The sequence below is a fragment of the Salmo trutta genome, chromosome 38 (assembly GCF_901001165.1).
Source record: "Salmo trutta chromosome 38, fSalTru1.1, whole genome shotgun sequence".
In the NCBI taxonomy this organism is placed as follows: Eukaryota; Metazoa; Chordata; class Actinopteri; order Salmoniformes; family Salmonidae; genus Salmo; species Salmo trutta.
The window spans coordinates 4,216,950-4,238,627 of NC_042994.1; the positions used below are offsets into that span (position 1 = coordinate 4,216,950).

General features: G+C 43.6%; 1 protein-coding gene and 1 long non-coding RNA gene across 3 annotated transcripts in view; both read left to right on the forward strand.

Moving 5' to 3' along the window:
- Window positions 1-1,082: 1,082 nt before the first annotated feature.
- Window positions 1,083-21,678, forward strand: part of LOC115178829 (adenylate cyclase type 9) — an 80,426-nt gene continuing 59,830 nt past the window's right edge. The window contains exons 1-5 of one of the 2 annotated variants that reach the window (XM_029740180.1): window positions 1,083-3,174; window positions 3,304-4,633; window positions 5,904-6,158; window positions 6,504-6,768; window positions 10,468-10,755. In XM_029740180.1, the coding sequence (XP_029596040.1) occupies window positions 3,419-4,633; window positions 5,904-6,158; window positions 6,504-6,768; window positions 10,468-10,755 (2,023 nt within the window). In that variant the 5' untranslated portion in view covers window positions 1,083-3,174; window positions 3,304-3,418. Of the gene's footprint in view, window positions 4,634-5,903; window positions 6,159-6,503; window positions 6,769-10,467; window positions 10,756-21,678 lie in introns of both variants that reach the window. The other variant, XM_029740179.1, reaches the window with a different exon arrangement.
- On the forward strand, window positions 12,838-13,521 carry LOC115178830 (uncharacterized). Its single transcript, XR_003872702.1, has 2 exons — window positions 12,838-13,102; window positions 13,311-13,521. It is a non-coding gene; the product is annotated as an uncharacterized LOC115178830 (long non-coding RNA).

Sequence of the window (21,678 nt, forward strand, 5' to 3'; positions counted from 1 at the left end):
TGACTCGGTACCGGTACCCCCAGTATATAGCCTCGTTATTGTTATGTTATTGTGTTACTTTTTATTATTTTTTTACTTTTGTTTATTTGGTAAATATTTTCTTAACTCTTCTTGAACTGCACTGCTGGTTAAGGGCTTGTAAGTAAGCATTTCACAGTAAGTTCTACACATGTTGTATTCGGCGCATGTGACAAATAAAGTTTGATTTGATTTTGTTGGTCCCCACAAGGTCAAATGCTATTTCTAGGGGGTTTAGGGTTGAGGTTAGAATTAGTGTTAGGGTTAGAAATAGGTTTAGGGTTAGGAGCTAGGGTTAGTTTTAGGGTTAGGAGCTAAGGTTAGGTTTAGGATTAAGGTTAGGTTTTTGGGTTAAGGTTAGGGTATGGGCTAGGGGTTAAGGAAAATAGGATTTTGAATGGGACTGAATTGTATGTCCCCAAAAGGTTAGCTGCGCAAGACTGTGTGTGTGTGTGTGTGTGTGTGTGTGTGTGTGTGTGTGTGTGTGTGTGTGTGTGTGTGTGTGTGTGTGTGTGTGTGTGTTTGGCAACTTTCTTCTAGAGGCTAGCCATTTTTATTGGACTCAAAGAGTAGGTATTATTCTTCCTTCAAAGTAGACGTGTCACACAAAGATCTGTCTGTGAATATAGAAACTAGATCAGTGTTCTCTTCAGGGCAATTATAGGTGTGCATACCTTATCTACTAGATTAGGGTAGGCCTTTTTCATGCACCTTCAATCAATGATATCACCGACTGTTGGAATTATGGGCACAACCCTGTTAGCGTGGGCATAGGTCTATGTGTAACAGCTGTGTAACAATGAACATGCATGGCATGTAAAAACACTGAAATCTATTGGTATGTGTACACCTAACGTGTTGGTATGTTTGTGTCATGTGGTGTGTGATGTTATTTGGAAAGAAAACGGCCTATGCGTAAAATAGGCCTAATACTTTGGCCTTCTAGTCTACCTATTTAAATGTTTTACATTCTGAAATAGTTATACTCTCTCTCATTCAATACGTGCTCGTCCATAGCCACACAATACATTTCTGCGTGCGCGCTCCCATCATCAGCCACCATACCCCCCCGCTGTATTTTCAGACTGGAGCTGCTGAAGCTCGATGCTCATACCACCGAGTCGCTCCGCTTTGGACACCCACCCTTCTCCACCGCACCGCCACCTCAGCTGGCGGAGAATTTCCGTCTGGGTACAGGAAGATGGTGGGAGTGACGGGAGTTGCGTTGTCTTCCCCTGGATAAATCGGGAAAACACATAAAAACGTGTTTTTATTAGCCTACTTAGGCTACCCGGACCCGGGCAATAGGGAGGTAACCTTAACCGTCACCGAACCTTTCGAACGGAAGAGGACGCAAACGCAACAAGGAGTGGACTCTCTCGGTCTATGCTTCTTCTGGGCACATGCATGCAGACAGCCTAATCTCGAGCTATCCAGACTTGAGGAATTTATGGAACAGACAGACAGCACATTTCGCGAACTATGTCTTATCCGTTGGTAATTGAATAAAGGGAAGCAGGATCAAGGATATATTGTTTCTTCCTCATGGGAATTCGCTATTCCTTAGGGGAAAGCAAAGAGGAGGAAATTCACAGAATCTCTCCATGCACTCCATAGTTCTCTACTCCACGCGTTTACAGTCCAGGCTACTTCTGTAGCATACGAGGAAGGAACCACGGCCTGGGAAAAAGTTTCTAAGCTTTGGATACAGAAGGGAGCACAGTAGTGACGTTTCTGGAGACGTTTTTGCTTCAATTTTAAACTGCAGTTTTTGTTTTTAAAAGCCTGTCCTGTTCATTGGATAGGCCTATTCTATGGAAAATGTGAATATTCGATAGGAATATTTAGTAGACATAACTTGACAGTTTTGTATTTCAGTCTATATATTTAATAGACTATTCATACAAGGGTGGGTGTTTTTCATAGCTTTCTGTTTTGCCAACTCTTACCAACAAGTTTGTTCAAGACTCCAGCCTACTAAAAGGAGTTGGCTTATATCAGCTCAGCTGTCATATTTTGGGCACTTATTTCTCGATTTAAAATCGCTTCTGAAGGTCTCATAATTACTGTATCTGTACAGTCCCTGTCGTATTGGAAGTGGGGATAATACCGATGTAGAGATCCGTAGAGGGAGGTCAGGAAAGGACGGGGCTGGAGCTTGGGAATAGGCCCGGCTGTGGAAGAACTACAGACTGGGTATGGGGGACAGCTAGACCGCTAAACGGACGCTGCCTACCTGGCTGCTGGTTTTGGGTGGTCGTGAACCAACCGACCCACCCACCTTCCCGACCCGACAGCCAAAGCCTAACTCTTCAGCTTGGCTAGCATAACACGAAAGTATTCACCCACACAGGGGCTTTGAAATAGTCAGAAAGGGAAAGGAGGATATGCTATACAAGTTTATGCTATGAATGTTAGCCTATTATTTTCAACTGTTGACTCATGTAACTAAAACGGAAAGAGGTTAACGCTAGTTTTTTTTCCAAGGGAAAGGAACTTTAAAGTGACATGTTTTGGAGCGCGTGCTCCGATAAGATAAGAAGGGGACCGAAGCTGTAACTTTGTCGCAATTTTCTAACCATGTGTAGCTTGTTATTGGAATGAGTGGGACAACAATCTACTGTGTATAGCCTACAACTCCTAAACAAGACACACACAATATGGGTCGTTTTGGACTTGGAAACGTTATATAAATAATGTTCTCTTTTCGGATTGTATGTGTATTAAAATGTAATAATAACATGGGGACATTATTTTGATCTTCAGTGAAGAAGACACGTGAGGACTTCTTGGGAGCGAGGCTGAGCTCGAGCTGTCACTGGCGGCTGTCAAAACACTGCGCGCGGTCTGGAATAAAAAGTGAATATTTGAACAGCTGACCCCAGATTGGCTTTTTAAACCCGATAAAAATCGTAATGTGATTAAAAAAAAAACGTAATATCGAGGAAGGATGTTTAAAGAAGGGGAGAGGAAAGAGGAAAGGACTTACAATTATTTCAACTGCCAGATGAGAGCGAGCAGAGCAACACACGAGTACAAAGTGGCCAGCGAGGGCTTCCAAAGGCAAGGGACGAATTAATGGAATGTGAGTGCTGACGTAATACAGAGGTCGGGATAATGAACTACTCAAGAGCCTGGAACGGTCCTTTTATATGAGTGAGTAGGCCTAGTTGGCTACATTCGTGCGTAGCCTAGTAAAAATACGTATTTTCTGTGCACACGATATATCAAGTCGTGATAACAACCATCACTTTTTTTGCCTCTCTCTTTTGCTCTCCTGTCTAGTCTTCCTCTGCCAGATGTTTCACTTAGTACTGTTACCTCATTGCCCGCGCACCGTCCGCCATCATTGATCAGATATTAGTATTCCCCCCTTCACGTCACTCCTCCAGCCATCATAATGGCCTTGCAGCCGCTGCAACACCGGCAGCAGCAGCTTCTCCCACATGCCACGGAGGTTAGCTGCGCCTCAAGCAGTGACGGCGCCGTGACTGTGCGGATTATCGACAACACTAAGAACACACAGCACGCGCCGTCGCCACAGCATCGACAATATCATGACTCTCCCCCAACCCCAACGACAAGGGACAGCAATACCAGAGGAGGGAGTGGAGTAGGTGGGGCTACCACTACCGCCAAAGGAGATCCCTCCAAACCCTGCACCAAATACAGCATCTCCTCCAGCTGCAGTTCAGGGGAGTCGGGAGTTCGGAGGGCTGTTATGAATAAATTACACAGACAGCAGAAGACTCTGCCCCAGTTGTTTGAGAGGTCTGCTGCCCAGTGGTGGGACCCCAAGTTTGATTCGCCGATACTCGAAGAGGCGTGCCGCGAGAGGTGCTTCCCGCAGACACAACGCCGCTTCCGCTATGTTCTGTCATACATGGCCTCCGCCTCGCTCCTTTGGGGCGTGTATTTCGGGGTCAACCACGACCGCTGTGACCCGGCGACCTTCCTCGCCCCGACCGCCTCCTTCCTCCTTTTCCTCCTCCTCCTCTTCCTCTTTACCTTGACAAGGCCCTATACTCACCTGTACAACCAGGCTTCGCTGCTCCTCATTGTGGCCACATTCGCCATCACTCTGGCTCCTCAGATCCAGACAGGAGGCTTCGTCTACCTGGAGAGAACCAGGGATGGCAACCTGACATTCCCTCGTACCCCAGGTGGAGTGGGCCCTACTCGGGCTCCCTGCATCTCCCCAGTGGGCACCTTCTCTCTGTGTATGGAGGTCCTGCTACTACTCTACAGTGTTCTCCATGTGAGGCTATATGCTTCAGTTTTACTGGGGCTCCTGTATTCAGTCCTATTTGAAGCCTTAGGGTGGCTGCCCCTGCTCCAGGGGAGAGATGGCAGTGGAGGAAATTATTGGGGGAATAGGTGGGGCGAGGCTGGGGTTGGAGGTGCAGAAGGGTCCCTAGGTTCTGGATCTAGTCCTGGAGGTCTTGGTTCTTCTAGCTCGGAATGGGACACCCTCCGCTGGCTGGGCCCGGCTAAGGCCCTCCTCCACCTGTGTGCCCACGCCATCGGCATCCACCTCTTCATCATGTCCGAGGTGCGATCCCGCTCCACCTTCCTCAAGGTGGGCCAGGCCATCATGCACGGCAAGGACCTGGAGGTAATTATTATTTATATGTTAGAGACGGATAAAATCAAAACATTGACACATTTAATCATCGAGAGCCAGATGATTTAATTTCATCATCATGCTCATCAAACAATCAAATAACATAAAATAGATCACAAATGGTTACATTCTTAATGTTCTCGAAACCAGTTGTTACCCTTCTTTGTGAATATGTTACAGGTGGAGAAGGAAACCAGTGGTTCACTGTCTTTGTGAATATGTTACAGGTGGAGAAGGAAACCAGTGGTTACCTGTCTTTGTCAATATGTTACAGGTGGAGAAGTAAACCAGTGGTTCACTGTCTTTGTGAATATGTTACAGGTGGAGAAGTAAACCAGTGGTTACCTGTCTTTGTGAATATGTTACAGGTGGAGAAGGAAACCAGTGGTTACCTGTCTTTGTGAATATGTTACAGGTGGAGAAGGAAACCAGTGGTTACCTGTCTTTGTGAATATGTTACAGGTGGAGAAGGAAACCAGTTGTTACCTGTCTTTGTGAATATGTTACAGGTGGAGAAGGAAACCAGTGGTTCACTGTCTTTGTGAATATGTTACAGGTGGAGAAGGAAACCAGTGGTTCACTGTCTTTGTGAATATGTTACAGGTGGAGAAGGAAACCAGTGGTTCACTGTCTTTGTGAATATGTTACAGGTGGAGAAGTAAACCAGTGGTTACCTGTCTTTGTGAATATGTTACAGGTGGAGAAGGAAACCAGTGGTTACCTGTCTTTGTGAATATGTTACAGGTGGAGAAGGAAACCAGTGGTTACCTGTCTTTGTGAATATGTTACAGGTGGAGAAGGAAACCAGTGGTTCACTGTCTTTGTGAATATGTTACAGGTGGAGAAGGAAACCAGTGGTTACCTGTCTTTGTGAATATGTTACAGGTGGAGAAGTAAACCAGTGGTTACCTGTCTTTGTGAATATGTTACAGGTGGAGAAGGAAACCAGTGGTTACCTGTCTTTGTGAATATGTTACAGGTGGAGAAGGAAACCAGTGGTTACCTGTCTTTGTGAATATGTTACAGGTGGAGAAGGAAACCAGTGGTTACCTGTCTTTGTGAATATGTTACAGGTGGAGAAGGAAACCAGTGGTTCACTGTCTTTGTGAATATGTTACAGGTGGAGAAGGAAACCAGTTGTTACCTGTCTTTGTGAATATGTTACAGGTGGAGAAGGAAACCAGTGGTTCACTGTCTTTGTGAATATGTTACAGGTGGAGAAGGAAACCAGTTGTTACCTGTCTTTGTGAATATGTTACAGGTGGAGAAAGCGTTGAAGGAACGCATGATCCACTCTGTCATGCCGAGGAGGGTCGCCGATGAACTGATGAAGCAGGGGGATGAGGAGATGGAGGGGAATGCAGGGAAGAGATACTCTGCCGGGGCTTGTTCGGCGTCGGCTGTGTCCACGGTCGGAGGTCCTGGGGGGGCTTCGTCGATCGCGGCGAGCCCTAAGAACCATCCCCATCATCATAGTCATCATAAGAGGAAGAAGACTTCGATCCCCAGAGGCCAGGTAAGAGGAGCAGTGGTTGATTTTAAAAACACCATTGGCGTTTTAAAATCATGCGTAAAAACTCACCCGTTTAGCTTGGCCTTTTAGTCATTGTTTGTTTGTATGCTATTTTATTCCTCCTTTATTGCTTCATGTGTGGTCTGCTTTTATTTATTTTATTATCCAAATCAATCAAATGTATTTTATTAAGCCTTTTTTACATCAGCAGTTGTCACGAAGTGCTTTACGGTAACCGGCCTAGACCCAGAAGAACAAGCAAAGCTTGCGAAGCTTATTGATTTACTGCAAAGTGTGTTACAATTTTAAAAACACTTTAAATAAAGTTTGATTTAATTTGATCATCAGATCATCTTCAGGCCATTCAACATGAAGCGGATGGAGCCTGTTTCTATCCTCTTTGCGGATATCGTCGGCTTCACCAAAATGTCTGCCAACAAGTCCGCCCACGCCTTGGTGGGGCTCCTCAATGACCTCTTCGGCCGTTTCGACCGGCTGTGTGAGCTGACGCGCTGTGAGAAGATCAGTACACTGGGAGACTGTTACTACTGCGTGGCGGGATGTCCCGAGCCACGCCCTGACCACGCTTACTGCTGTGTCGAGATGGGACTAGGTATGATCCAATGGGATAAAGATGGGTAGATAGCATTCTGTTAATTGCTCCTGCAATGTCTGTCATTTTATTTTTGTACTTTATTTATAGGTTTTCAGAAATGAGAACAGAAAAACAGTACAACCCCAACCCCTCATTCCCCCATCCACCCCTCCCTCCACACCTCCCTCCACACCTCCCTCCACCCCTCCCTCCACCCCTCCCTCCACACCTCCCTCCACGCCTCCCTCCACACCTCCCACCCACCAAGGCATCATACGAGGATAACATAGAAACATAAATTAAACAGGGCAGAAACATAAACGGTAATAGGAACAAAAACAATGGAGAAAATAAAATCAGTATCATAATTATAGTTGAATCTTATCAGCACAATATATGGCCACTAGAACAGACATGACAGCATACCAAAATATGCAAGTTACATGAAGTAAAAGACAGGCTCTCAAGGTATTAATGGGGACCAGGTTAAGTCAAACTTTTGTCAGGGCCCATGCACAGTGTACCCAACCTCCAAAGGCAGAGATGACACCACCTCCTTAACCCGCTGCGTAAAGGGAGGGCGGCTATCGCATTCGCCTGATGCGTGGTAGCATTCTGGTCTAGGGGAAGTACCCCAAAAATGGAAGTCAACGGGTTGGGGCTAACAGTTGTATTACACATATGTGAGAATGGTCCCAGAACCCACTCAAATATTGGCATGACAAAAACATGTGTCCTGCAGTCGCTGGACTCTGGTGGCATCTCAAACACTTGGGGTCAACATTTGGATATATATTTGCCAATCTATCATTTGAGTAATGGAGTCGGTGCAAAACTTTGAACTGAATGAGCCCATGCCTTACGCAAAATGATGATGTGTGGATACACTCAATACTGTGTTGCCATATATCATCGGGCAGCTCGCCACCCATGTCTTGATCCCATGCAGATTTTGTATTTGCCAAGGAAGGCAGATTAATGTTCTGTATTATGTTGTATAATCTGGAGATTGTGCCCTTCAGATATGGGTTAAGCTCTAAGCACCTCTCGACTGGACACTTAGTGGGCTCGAGTGGAAATGAAGGGAAATGTTTTTTGGTAAGGCTGAGAGTTTGCAGATATCTAATAAAGTGGGTATTGGGATTATGGTCAATCCTCAGAGTATGGAATGAGACAAAGGTGTTATCAACAAATAGGTCACAAAAAAACACCAGACCGTTCCTATGCCAGAACTGGAATGTCGTGTCAATCTGTGACGCTTGGAAGAGATGTTAATGGAGAGAAGCAGCTCGCTTGTTTAAGGCTTGTTTAAGTGATTTGTTTAAGTGATTTCGGAATTGGTACCAAGACTGTAACTCCATGATGGCCCAAGTTGGACCATCCTTTTTTTCAAATGTAGAAACCCAATAAACACATTTAGATATATTTGCTGACCAGTAGTAGTGTAAAACATTGGAAAGGCCCAGTCCGCCTGCAGCCTTATACCTTTCTCATTTGTGGATTTGACTTATTCCAAATGAGGTTGAAATGTAGCTGTCCAGTTGTTTGAATATCGACTTTGGCAAAAAAATGGGACTCATTTGTAATAAGTTCAATAACATAGATAGTACAGTCATGTTAACAGAATGAATGTGACCTGCTAGTGAAATGGGAAGAGACCTTATGAACTCCTGCTTAGTGCTCTCCAGGAGTGTTTTGAAGTTATGTTTAAACAGAGCCTTAAATGAGCGTGTGACCTTCATCCCCAAATAGGTAAAGACCATATCCAATACCTTCTGTTAAATGATTAATGGGGAGGAGCACACTTTGTGTTAGGTTTAACTCATAACTAGAGAATGTCCCAAAACCTTGTAGCATGTCCAAGAGATAGGGTATAGACTCCACAGTGATGCCTAATATAATTAGGTTGTTATATCTCCTCAGGAAATTTGTTTTACCTCTCACATCGAATAAGAACATTCAGGAATATAGCAAGTTATTACACATTTACAGACAACACGTGTGTAGTAGACTGTATGCTCACATACATCACATTGAACAGCTGGAAATATTGCAGACTGTGGCTTTCATCCCATTGGGTAATGATACAATACCTAAAGCACATCACGGCCATATTCATGAAGCGTCTCAGAGCAGGACTGCTGATCCACCATCGGGTATAGACTCCACAGGGTTAGAGATGTATAAAAGAAGATAGTCTGCATATAAGGACACCTTGTGAGTTATGTCGCCCCTTAATCCCCTCCTCTCCGCGTAGGGTGACAGCAAGAGGCTCAATAGCCATATCAAATAGGAAAGGGGATAAACAGCAACCCTGCCTGGCCCCCCTGTGGAGAGGGAAGTAGCTGGAGGTAACATTGTTGGTGTGAACAGAAGCCACTGGGGACGAGTACAAAATCTAAATCCAGGAAAGGATTGACGGGCCAAACCCAAATCTCTCTAGTACTGTAAATAGATATTCCCACTCAACCCGGTCGAAAGCCTCAGCATCAGGAGAGCTGACGACCTCTGGCTGTAGTTGAGTGGGCAGAATGAAGAACATTAAATAGCCGGCTGTATATTATAGAAAGATTGTCTACCTGAGATAAATATGGTTTAGTCAGAGTTAATTATATTAGGCATCACTGTCTCTAAACGGCGCGAGAGGACCTTAGTGAGAATTTTATAATCGTAGCACAAAAGGCTTAAAGGGCGGTATGAGCCACAGTCTAGGGGATTCTTGTCCTTTTTAAGCAAAACCAAAATAGTTGCCTGGGTAAGTGTCTGGGGCAGTTTCTGACTAGAAAGGATTTCATTGTACATTGAGCTGAGGATAGGGGATAGTTTAGAGGAGAATGCTTTATAAAATCCAATAGGGAAGCCATCATGCCCAGGAGCTTTACCACTCTGCATGGACTGGATTGCCAGAGAAGCTTCATCATCACTTATTGAGGCATCCATGTTAGTTTGCTCATCTGAATTGAGACAGGGGATGTCCAGATTGTCTAGAAATGCATGCATACGATATGTGTCAGGAAGAGCCTCTGACAAGTAAAGAGCAGAGTAGAATTGCTTACATTGATTGTTGATTTCTTTGGGATTGGTAGAAGTTAAATCAGCTGCAGCACAGATTTCAGGTTGAAGCTGGTGAGTTAACAACTTGCCAGCTTTCTCTCTGCGTCGACTTAAACAGAAGCCGCTCTGTTTGTTTCGTGGATTGTCAAATTCCGATTGGTGTAGCAGTCTCTCTTTGTAGAGTTCAAGTTGGAGTAGAGGCATATCTGTTGTCCACATCTAGAATGAGTTGAGATAGCTCCGAAAAGCATTTAGTGTGCTGTTTATTGTCATGTGCTCTGAATAAACTAATCTGTCCCCTTAGATGTGCTTCTAATGACTCCCATTCAGTGGAATGACACACGTGTCTTTGTCATTTTTGTGCAAAGTTTTGATCTGAAGGTCTTTTGAAACTGGTCTTCTTGACCTTTGGGTCAGAATGTTTTCCAATAAAACTAGGGGAGCAATCAGCAGTGTGTGGGTGGGTACAGTATCTTTCTTTCGCCAGTTGACTTTTTGTACCCTGCACCTGTTACTAGTTACTGGATGTGTGCTCACTACTTTCCGTCTGACCTGTGTGTGTTTGTGTTTCAGGGGTGATTGGGATCCAAGCAGTTTCAGTGTACTACCAGGAAAACGGGTCAATAAAGTCTTCTTCTGCTTCTTCTTCTACTCTGAAACTAGGTATGATCGTGGCCATTGAGCAGTTCTGCCAGGAGACGTGTGAGACGGTGGACATGAGGGTGGGGGTCCACACCGGCACGGTCCTCTGTGGGATCCTGGGGATGAAGCGGTTCAAGTTCGACGTGTGGTCCAACGACGTCAACCTGGCTAACCTCATGGAACAACTGGGCGTCGCCGGGAAGGTACACCTATCAGATGCCACCGTCGGGTTTCTGGATGATCGGTACCAGCAGGAGGATGGGCGGGTGTTGGAGAGGGCGACGCAGGGCCTGATGGAGAAACTGAAGGGTACGTTTTTATTTTATTTTGTTCTGTGTCCCCCTTTTCAGTACACACACACACTGACGTCAGGCAGGATGCAGAAACACCGGCCATCGCCATCTGTGCCCATTCAACATGATTGAGATATTTCCATAGTTATTATGACTTCCAATGTTGTTTTGAATAGTGTTTGAACATTCGCTAAGATTATATTTGGTTGTGATCTTTGCAAAATACCTATTTTGGACACAGCAGTTATTAGCTAGAATGCTAACACTCGTTGACGTAGGCGGTGAGCAAAGCTAGCCAATAAGTCATTTTACTGGGTGAAATCGACGTTATTTTAAGTATAATGCAGTTGATTTGCGATGATGACACGAACTTCATATTAATAAGCAGGACATTCATACAAGTCCTACAATCCAATTATAATCCAAAAGTAGTGTGGAAGGCGCTCATAAGCAACATGTAAATAGAGGCTTTTTTTTGCTTCCGGTCTATGAGAACTCACCCGTGTTCTGCAACCAAGTTCTGTGCATCGCCCTCGTGTGCCGCAATGTTTGTAAACACCGAAAGGGGTCTATTTTGGTTCTACCTTGATTACTCATAATAACTGGGTGTTTTGATTCTATGTTGTTTAGTTGATTGTAACAATGAAGCGTGTTATGTACATCCCAAAATTTCTAAAACTGCTGCTTGGTAAGTAAAACTGTAAATAAAAATGGGTTATTCTAGGTTATTATATCTCCTTAGGAAATGTGTTTTTTACCTCTCACTTCAAACAAGAACAAGAACATTCAGGAATATAGCAAGTTATTACACATTTACAGACAACGTGTGTGTAGTAGACTGTATGCTCACTGAATATACACATACATCACATTGAACAGCAGGAAATATTGCAGACTGTGGCTTTCATCCCATTGGGTAATGATATAATACCTAAAGCACATCACGGCCATATTCATGAAGCGTCTCAGAGCAGGACTGCTGATCCACCATCAGTTTTACCTTTTAAATCATATTTGAAAAAGATGACATGGACAGTGAGGACCTGATCCTAGATCAGCACTTCTACAGGGTCATACAGGGTCATACAGGATCATACAGGGTCATACAGGATCAAACAGGGTCATCATTTCAAAACTCATAATAGTCAGTGAGTGTTTTGTTAGTAAATGAGTTAGCGCTAACACACACACACACACACACACACACACACACACACACACACACACACACACACACACACACACACACACACACACACACACACACACACACACACACACACACACACACACACACCGAGGCTGCTAGTTTATATTTGGCTGCTACTGTGTTTGTGCCCAGGTGTTGCATTGTGGGCAGAGCATGTTTGAGCTGCAGATAGGAGCTGATAAGATGGAGAGGGCAGGCACTTCAGTGCTGAGTAGGGTAGAAAAGTGGAGGGAGAGTGTAGGAGAAGAGAGGAGGCAGGAGAAGAGAGGAGGCAGGAGAAGAGAGGAGGCAGGAGAAGAGAGGAGGCAGGAGAAGAGAGGAGGCAGGAGAAGAGAGGAGGGCAGGAGAAGAGAGGATGCAGGAGAAGAGAGGAGGCAGGAGAAGAGAGGAGGCAGGAGAAGAGAGGAGGCAGGAGAAGAGAGAGGAACAATAAATAAAAAGAAAGAGTTAAGTGTTTCAGTAGAGGTGTTCTCTGCTTCCTCCGCTTCCCTTTTGTATTATCTGACAAGGGATCTCTTTCCAGGCATACAGGTGTGTGTGTCCTGTCCAGCTTGACCTGTGGATGGGTACATCATCAACAGGGGAACTGTCTTTACAGCTGTACAGCAGGGTATTCCTTATGGACTCGCTAGTCTGAGGTCTCATCTGAATAGGAGCTGGTACTCTATTGTCAGCTATAATGTCACCTCATATAGAGGGTGTGTGTCTCTCTGTGTGTCTCTGTGTGTGTGTGTATAACCTTAAACACACAGTGAGTGTCTTTCAGCATATAATACACATGTCTCTAACAGCCCCATCAGAGCCTAGTTAATTAAAGGTGTGTATAAAAAAAATCTGCCAAATCGGCGTACAAAAATACTGATTTCCGATTGTTATGAAAACTTGAAATCAGCCCTAATTTATCGGCCATTCTGATTAATCGGTCGACCTCTAGTTTATAGTGGTGGATGTGCGCCCATTTTCCTAGTTGAGAAGAATAGGGGGTTTCAGCACCTTGTGAAGGTGCTTGAGCCACATTATTTGCCCTCTCGCACCCATTTCAGCAAATAGGTAGTAACCGCTCTATATAAGCAAGCTTAAGCTGAATTGGCTAATTTGGGTTGTGCTGGAGAGAGAGAAATGGAGAGAGAGGGATGGAGAGAGAGATCAGGAGGTTCAACAAGGGGACACAGTGAAGTGACTCGGGTCAGGGTGAGGACAGAGAGAAGGTGACAGTGAGAGAGAGAGAGCGAGTGAGAAAGAGAGAGAGAGAGAGAGTGATCAGGAGGTTCAACAAGGGGACACAGTGAAGTGATTCGGGTCAGGGTGAGGACAGAGAGAAGGTGACAGTGAGAGAGAGCGAGAGAGAGAGTGATCAGGAGGTTCAACAAGGGGACACAGTGAAGTGACTCGGGTCAGGGTGAGGACAGAGAGAAGGTGACAGTGAGAGAGAGAGAGAGGTTAAATAATAGTTGTCAGTCAGGTAAAGACTATAGAAATAGGTAGATTGAATGCAGGAGACAGAGAGAAGGTGACTGTGAGATAGAGACAGAGAGAGGTTAAATAATAGTTGTCAGTCAGGTAAAGACTATAGAAATAGGTAGATTGATTGCAGGAGACAGAGAGAATGCTGCCTCTTTTTCATAAAGAAACCGTTGTCCTGATCTCTCTCTCCCTCTACACCCCCCTCCCTCCATCCCTCTCTCTCTCTCTCTCCCTCACTCTCCTCGCTCTCTCTCCCACATTGCCACCTCCCTCCCTCTGTCCTGTCTTTAACTAGGCTAGTCAGTTAAGAACACATTCTTATTTTCAGTGACGGCCTAGGAATGGTGGGTTAACTGCCTTGTTCAGGGGCAGAACGACAGATTTTTACCTTGTCAGCTTGGGGATTCAATCTTGCAACCTTATGGTTAACTAGTCCAACGCTCTAACCACCTGCTTTACATTGCACTCCACGAGGAGCCTGCCTGTTACGCAAATGCAGTAAGAAGCCAAGGTAAGTTTCTAGCTAGCATTAAACTTATCTTATAAAAAACAATCAATCAATCATACTCAATCATACTCATACACATGGTTGATGATATTACTAGTTTATCTAGCCTGTCCTGTGTTGCATATAATCGCTTGCATATAATCGCGCACATTGCTCCAACGTGTACCTAACCATAAACATCAATGCCTTTCTTAAAATCAATACACAGAAGTATAAATTTTTAAACCTGCATATTTAGCTAAAAGAAATCCAGGTTAGCAGGCAATATTAACCAGGTGAAATTGTGTCACTTCTCTTGCGTTCATTGCACGCAGAGTCGGTATATGCAACAGTTTGGGCCGCCTGGCTCGTTGCGAACTAATTTGCCAGAAATGTACGTAATTATGACATAACATTGAAGGTTGTGCAATGTAACAGGAATATTTAGACTTATGGATGCCACCCGTTAGATAAAATACGGAATGGTTCCGTATTTCACTGAAAGAATAAACGTGATAGTTTCCGGATTCGACCATATTAATGACCAAAGGCTCGTATTTCTGTGTGTTATTATATTATAATTAAGTCGATGATTTGATAGAGCAGTCTGACTGAGCGGTGGTAGGCACCAGCAGGCTCGTAAGCATTCATTCAAACAGCACTTTCGTGCGTTTTGCCAGCAGCTCTTCGCAATGCTTCAAGCATTGCGCTGTTTATGACTTCAAGCCTATCAACTCCCGAGATTAGGCTGGTGTAACCCATGTGAAATGGCTAGCTAGTTAGCGGGGTGCGCGCTAATAGCGTTTCAAACATCACTTGCTCTGCATGGGTAACGCTGCTTCGAGGGTGGCTGTTGTCGATGTGTGCCTGGTTCGAGCCCAGGTAGGAGCGAGGAGAGGGACGGAAGCAATACTGTTACACTGGCAATACTAAAGTGCCTATAAGAACATCCAATAGTCAAAGGTATATGAAATACAAATCGTATAGAGAGAAATAGTCCTATAATAAATACAACCTAAAACTTCTTACCTGGGAATATTGAAGACTCATGTTAAAAGGAACCACCAGCTTTCATATGTTCTCATGTTCTGAGCAAGGAACTTAAACGTTAGCTTTCTTACATGGCACATATTGCACCTTTACTTTCTTCTCCAACACTTTGTTTTTGCATTATTTAAACCAAATTGAACATGTTTCATTATTTATTTGAGGCTAAATTGATTTTATTTATGTATTATGTTAAAATAAGTGTTCATTCAGTATTGTTGTAATTGTCATTATTACAAAAAAATATATATAAAAAAATCGGCCGAATAATCGGCATCGGCCTTTTGGGCCTCCAATAATCGGTATCGGCAGTGAAAAATCATATTCGGTCGACCTCTACTATAAACATGCCTATCGCTCTTGTCATTTCTTTGGCCCGGTCAGAATCAGCTGCCGAGGTCGGCTTGAATGCAGATTGCGTTTCCGTCTTGCTCCAGTGGTAGGAATACTTGGGTGATGTCGGCGTAAATGTGTCAACATGTTCGAGGTGTGTGGCGACATACTCTCTCTGTCCCTCGTCGTTGTAATCTACTGGGAAGCCAAAATGTCCCCAAACTGGAGATTTAAACGATGACGGCGGATCCTCCATTTCTGGAATATCCACCCCACCACTTGCCATTGTGCAGAACTAGTCCCTGACTGCGCCTCACAAAAGGACAGTTTGAAATGCACCAATTAAGATTCTAATTTTGATTACAATGTGCGCATAGGCTCCAGTTGTTTTAACGGAATAGCCTAAAATGTTTTTTCAGCTCCGATTTACTCAAAGACATGTCTACACTGCGTTGTAGGTCTCTTGAGTAAATCGGAGCTGAAAAAACATTTTAGGCTATTCCGTTAAAAAGTATTCAAACCTTATTCTAAAATTGATTAAATATTTATTTTTCCTCAGCAATCTACACACAATACCCCATAATTACATTTTTGCAATTTTATTAAAATAAAAAACAGAAATACCTTATTTACGTAAGTATTCCGACCCTTTGCTATGAGACTCGAAATTGAGCTCAGGTGCATCCTGTTTCCATTGATCATCCGTGAGATGTTTCTACAACTTGATTGACTCCACCTGTGATAAATTCAATAGATTGGACATGATTTGAAAAGGCACACACCTGTCTATATAAGGTCCCACAGTTGACAGGGCATGTCAGAGCAAAACCAAGCCATGAGGTCGACGGAATTGTCCGTAGAGCTCTGAGACAGGATTGTGTTGAGGGTCAGATCTGGGGAAGGGTACCAAAAAATGTCTGAAGCATTGAAGGTCCCCAAGAACACAGTGGCCTCCGTCATTCTTAAATGGAAGAAGTTTGGAACTACCTAGACTCTTCCTGGTGCTGGCCGCCCAGCCAAACTGAGCAATCTGGGGTTAGGGTTAGGGTTAGAGCTTTGGTCAGGGAGGTGACCAAGAACCCGATGGTCACTCTGACAGAGTTCCAAAGTTCCACTGTGGAGATGGCTTCCAGAAGGACAACCATCTTTTCAGCACTCCACCAATCAGGCCTTTATGGTAGAGTGGCCAGACAGAAGCCACTTCTCAATAAGAGGCACATGACAGCCTGCTTGGAGTTTGCCAAAAGGCACCTAAAGACTCTCAGACGAGGAGAAACAAGATTCTCTGGTCTGATGAAACCAAGATTGAACTCTATGGCCTGGATGCCAAGCATCACGTTTGGAGGAAACCTGACACCATCCCTACGGTGAAGCATGGTGGTGGCAGCATCATGCTGTGGGGATGTTTTTAAGCGGCAGGGACTGGGAGACTAGTCAGGATCGAGGCAAAGATGAACGAAGCAAAGTACAGAGAGATCCTTGTTGAAAACCTGATCCAAAGTGAAAAGTTCATCTTCCAACAGAACAATGACCCTAAGCAAACAGCCTATGCAGGAGTGGCTTCGGGACAAGTCTGTGAATGTCCTTGAGTGGCCCAGCCAGGGCCCGGACTTGAACCCGATCGAACATCTCTGGAGAGATCTGAAAAAAGCTTTGCAGCAACGCTCCCCATCTAACCTGACAGAGCTTGAGAAGAATTGGAGAAACTCCCCAAATACAGGTGTGCCAAGCTTGTAGCGTCATACTCAAGAAGACTCAAGGCTGTAATTGCTGCCAAAGGTGCTTCAACAAAATACTGAGTAAAGGGTCTGAATACTTATGCAAATGTGATTTTTCTGTTTAGATTTTTTTTAAATAAATGAGCAAAAATGTCTAAAAAACTGTTTTTGTTTTGTCATTATGGGGTAGTGTGTGTAGATTGATGAGGGGAAAAAACTATTTAATGCATTTTTGAATAGGTCTGTAACCTAACAAAATATGCAAAAAGTCAAGGGGTCTGAATACTTTTCGATGGCACTGTATATTTTTTTATGTAGTCATTTGGTTTCACAGTATGTTCCGAACCGAGGTCCCCATACCGAACGGTTTGGTACAAATACGTGTACCGTTACACCCCTAGTGTTACCCGTCTAATCCACTCAGCGATTCACCTGTCATTCAACCCCCCCCCCCCCCCCCCCCCGCCCACACACACAAACACACACACACACACACACACACACACACACACACACAGCCCTTACGCAACACCAGTCCAGTTTATTGCAATGACTCATGGTTTTCTCATATAGCTTTACTAGCAGTGATAGCCTCTCTGTGCCCCGGCACTGCTATTTGTGTGTGTGTGCAACTCTGTGTGTGTGTGTGTGTATGTTTGAATCTGCCATCTCTCCTATTTCAGCCCAGGTGGTGAGGCTTGCATTTTGTGTCCAGGGTTTGTTGTTATTGAGCTCTGGGCTCCACACACACACACACACACACACACACACACACACACACACACACACACACACACACACACACACACACACACACACACACACACACACACACATACATATAGAGTCTGAATGGCCATGGATAGATATGCTGTGTTCAGGCTTTTTGCACTCCTGTTGTGGTGTGCTGTTACTCAGGGAAATGGGGTTAGGAATGAGTGTGTTTTGTATGTGTGTGTGTGTGTGTGTGCATTCAATTGCATTATTTGCATGTTTGCATCTGCAAACTCATCCCGGGATACCCAGTATTACTGGTAGTGCACACAAGTTTTTATTTTATTTTTTTAAATGCAGCAAGATATTTCTTATGCGTTTTATCTTTTTTTCCTGAGTGAAAAAGTATGAATTCTGCATTAATGCAACTCCTAAGTTTAACTTGCTAGTTATCTAAGTAAGTGTCTGAATTAATAAGGTCAAGGGGCATTATATTGTGGTAGCTTTCTGCCGTGTTTGAGAAGTCAAATCCCTTTGGATGAGTTATCTGTACAGCTGCCACTGCAGTTTGATTTCCTTGCATTTTTTCTCCTCATTCTGGGCCCGTCTGCTCCTCCCCCCTCTTCTCCAAGCAGAGCAGGCAGGCCCGTTGCCCTAGCGACTCCAGACTCCACACAGACACAGCGTGTACAAAGTAATATTCTTCCTTCAGACAAGAATGTGTCAAAACTTTGTTCATTTGCACAACGTCTCTCGTTCATATTTGCTTGTAAATGTCCAAACTCACCAAAAATGGCATGAGCTGGATTGCCTGTCTTTGCAATTTGTTTATTTTCGTTTGCGCTCGTTAGCATATTTAGCTAGCAACATCCATGAAAATTCACTATTACTTATGGTAATTTTGTTAGCATTCTGGTAATAGTTTTTTTGGGTGCCCCCTTGTGTACCAAGCCAGTAATACTGTAAATCCTGGGACGAGAGAAGGACGGTAAGACGATATGAAAATCTGGATACCGACCAACCCTCCACAACGCCGTTGGCACCTTTTTCCCTATATAGTGCAATACTTTTGGCCAGAACCCGTAAAAGTAGTATACTAAGTAGGGAATAGGGTGCCATTTGGGATGCACTCATAGAGTAGCTTAACTACAGCTGTAGGAACATAGTCATTTAGCAGTACATGGGGATAAGTTACCTGTAGCTAGCTTTAGCTTATTTCAAGGCTTGAGTTTTGATGGGGATAAGTTACCTGTAGATAGCTTAGCTTATTTCAGGGCTAGAGTATTGATGGTGATAAGTTACCTGTAGCTAGCTTTAGCATATTTCAGGGCTAGAATATTGTTCTAGCCTGATTGTAGCTATGATATTGTACAGTGTCTTCTTCCCACTACTATATGTCTGTCAGTCGTGTGGGTGGCAGTAGATAGGCTACTTAGTCTTAATTAAACCATGACACACTCCAGCTAATGAACTAGTGTAGCGCAGTAGTATGTCAACAATATACTACTAATGAACTAGTGTAGCGCAGTAGTATGTCAACAATATACTACTAATGAACTAGTGTAGCGCAGTAGTATGTCAACAATATACTACTAATGAACTAGTGTAGCGCAGTAGTATGTCAACAATATACTACTAATGAACTAGTGTAGCGCAGTAGTATGTCAACAATATACTACTAATGAACTAGTGTAATGCAGTAGGAGGTCAATAATATATTGAACTAGTGTAGTGCAGTAGGAGATCAATAATATACTGAACTAGTGTTGTGCAGTAGGAGGTCAATAATATACTACTAATGAACTAGTGTAGCGCAGTAGGTCAATAATGCAGTTGAAGTCAGAAGTTTACATACACCTTAGCCAAATACATTTAAACTCAGTTTTTCACAATTCCTGACATTTAATCCTAGTAAAAAATGTCTTAGGTCAGTAAGGATCACCACTTTATTTTAAGAATGTGAAATGTCAGAATAATAGTAGAGATAATGATTTATTTCAGCTTTTATTTCTTTCATCACATACGTCAGAAGTTTACATACACTCAATTAGTATTTGGTAGCATTGCCTTTAAATTGTTTGCCTTGGGTCAAACGCTTCAGGTAGCCTTCCACAAGCTTCCCACAATAAGTTGGGTGAATTGTAGCCCATTACTCCTGACAGAGCTGGTGTAACGGAGTCAGGTTTGTAGGCCTCCTTGCTTGCACACGCTTTTTCAGTTCTGCCCACAAATTTGCTATGGGATTGAGGTCAGGGCTTTGTGATGGCCACTCGAATACCTTGACTTTGTTGTCCTTAAGCCATTTTGCCACAACTTTGGAAGTATGCTTGGGGTCATTGTCCATTTGGAAGACCCATTTGCGACCAAGCTTTAACTTCCTGGCTGATGTCTTGAGATGTTGCTTCAATATATCCACATAATGTTCCTCCTCATGATGCCATCTATTTTGTGAAGTGCACCAGTCCCTCCTGCAGCAAAGCACCCCCACAACATGATGCTGCCACCCCCGTGCTTCACGGTTGGGATGGTGTTCTTCGGCTTGCAAGCCTACCCTTTTTCATCCAAACATAACAATGGTCATTATGGCCAAACAGTTCTATTTTTGTTTCATCAGACCAGAGGACATTTCCGCAAAAAGTACGATCTTTGTCCCCATGTGCAGTTGCAAAGCGTAGTCTGGCTTTTTTATGGCGGTTTTGGAGCAGTGGCTTATTCCTTGCTGAGCGGCCTTTCAGGTTATGTCGATATAGGACTCGTTTTACTGTGGATATAGATACTATTGTACCTGTTTCCTCCAGCATCTTCACCAGGTCCTTTGCTCTTGTTCTGGGATTGATTTGCACTTTTCTCACCAAAGTACGTTCACGTTTGATTTTCCCATGATGTCAAGTAAAGAGGCACTGAGTTTGAAGGTAGGCATTGAAATACATCCACAGGTACACCTCCAATTGACTCAAATTATGTCAATTAGCCTATCTGAAGCTTCTAAAGCCATGACATAATTTTCTGGAATTTTCCAAGCTGTTTAAAAGCACAGTCAACTTAGTGTATGGAAACTTCTGACCCACTGGAATTGTGATACATACAGTGAATTATAATTGAAATAATATGTCTGTAAACAATTGTTGGAAAAATTACTTGTGTCATGTACAAAGTAGATGTCCTAACCGATTTGCCAAAACTATACTTTGTTAACAAGAATTTTGTGGAGTGGTTGAAAAACGAGTTTTAATGACTCCAACCTAAGTGTATGTAAACTTCCGACTTCAACTGTATATTGAAGTGGTGTAGTGCAGTGGGAGGTCAATAATATACTACTAATGAACTAGTGCAGCACAGTAGGAATTCAATCATATTCTCAACTGGTGTAGCACAGCAGTAGGTCAATATTATACTGAACTAGTGTAGCGAAGTAGGAGGCAAATAATATACTGAACTAGTGTAGTGCAGTAGGATGTCGAATTAACTGGTGTAGCGCAGTAGGAAGTCAATAATATACTGAACTAGTGTAGCGCAGTAGGATGTCGAATTAACTGGTGTAGCGCAGTAGGAAGTCAATAATATACTGAACTAGTGTAGCGCAGTAGGATGTCGAATTAACTGGTGTAGCGCAGTAGGGGATCAATAATATACTGAACTAGTGTAGTGCAGTATGAGGTCAATAATATACTGAAATAGTGTAGCGCAGTAGGATGTCAATAATATACTCAACTAGTGTAGTGCAGTAGGATGTCGAATTAACTGGTGTAGCGCAGTAGGGGATCAATAATATACTGAACTAGTGTAGCGCAGTAGGAGGTCAATAATATACTGAACTAGTGTAGCGCAGTAGAAGATCAATTATATACTGAACTAGTGTAGCGCAGTAGGAGGTCTATAATATACTGAACTAGTGTAGCGCAGTAGGAGGTCAATAATATACTGAACTAGTGTAGCGCAGTAGGAGGTCAATAATATACTGAACTA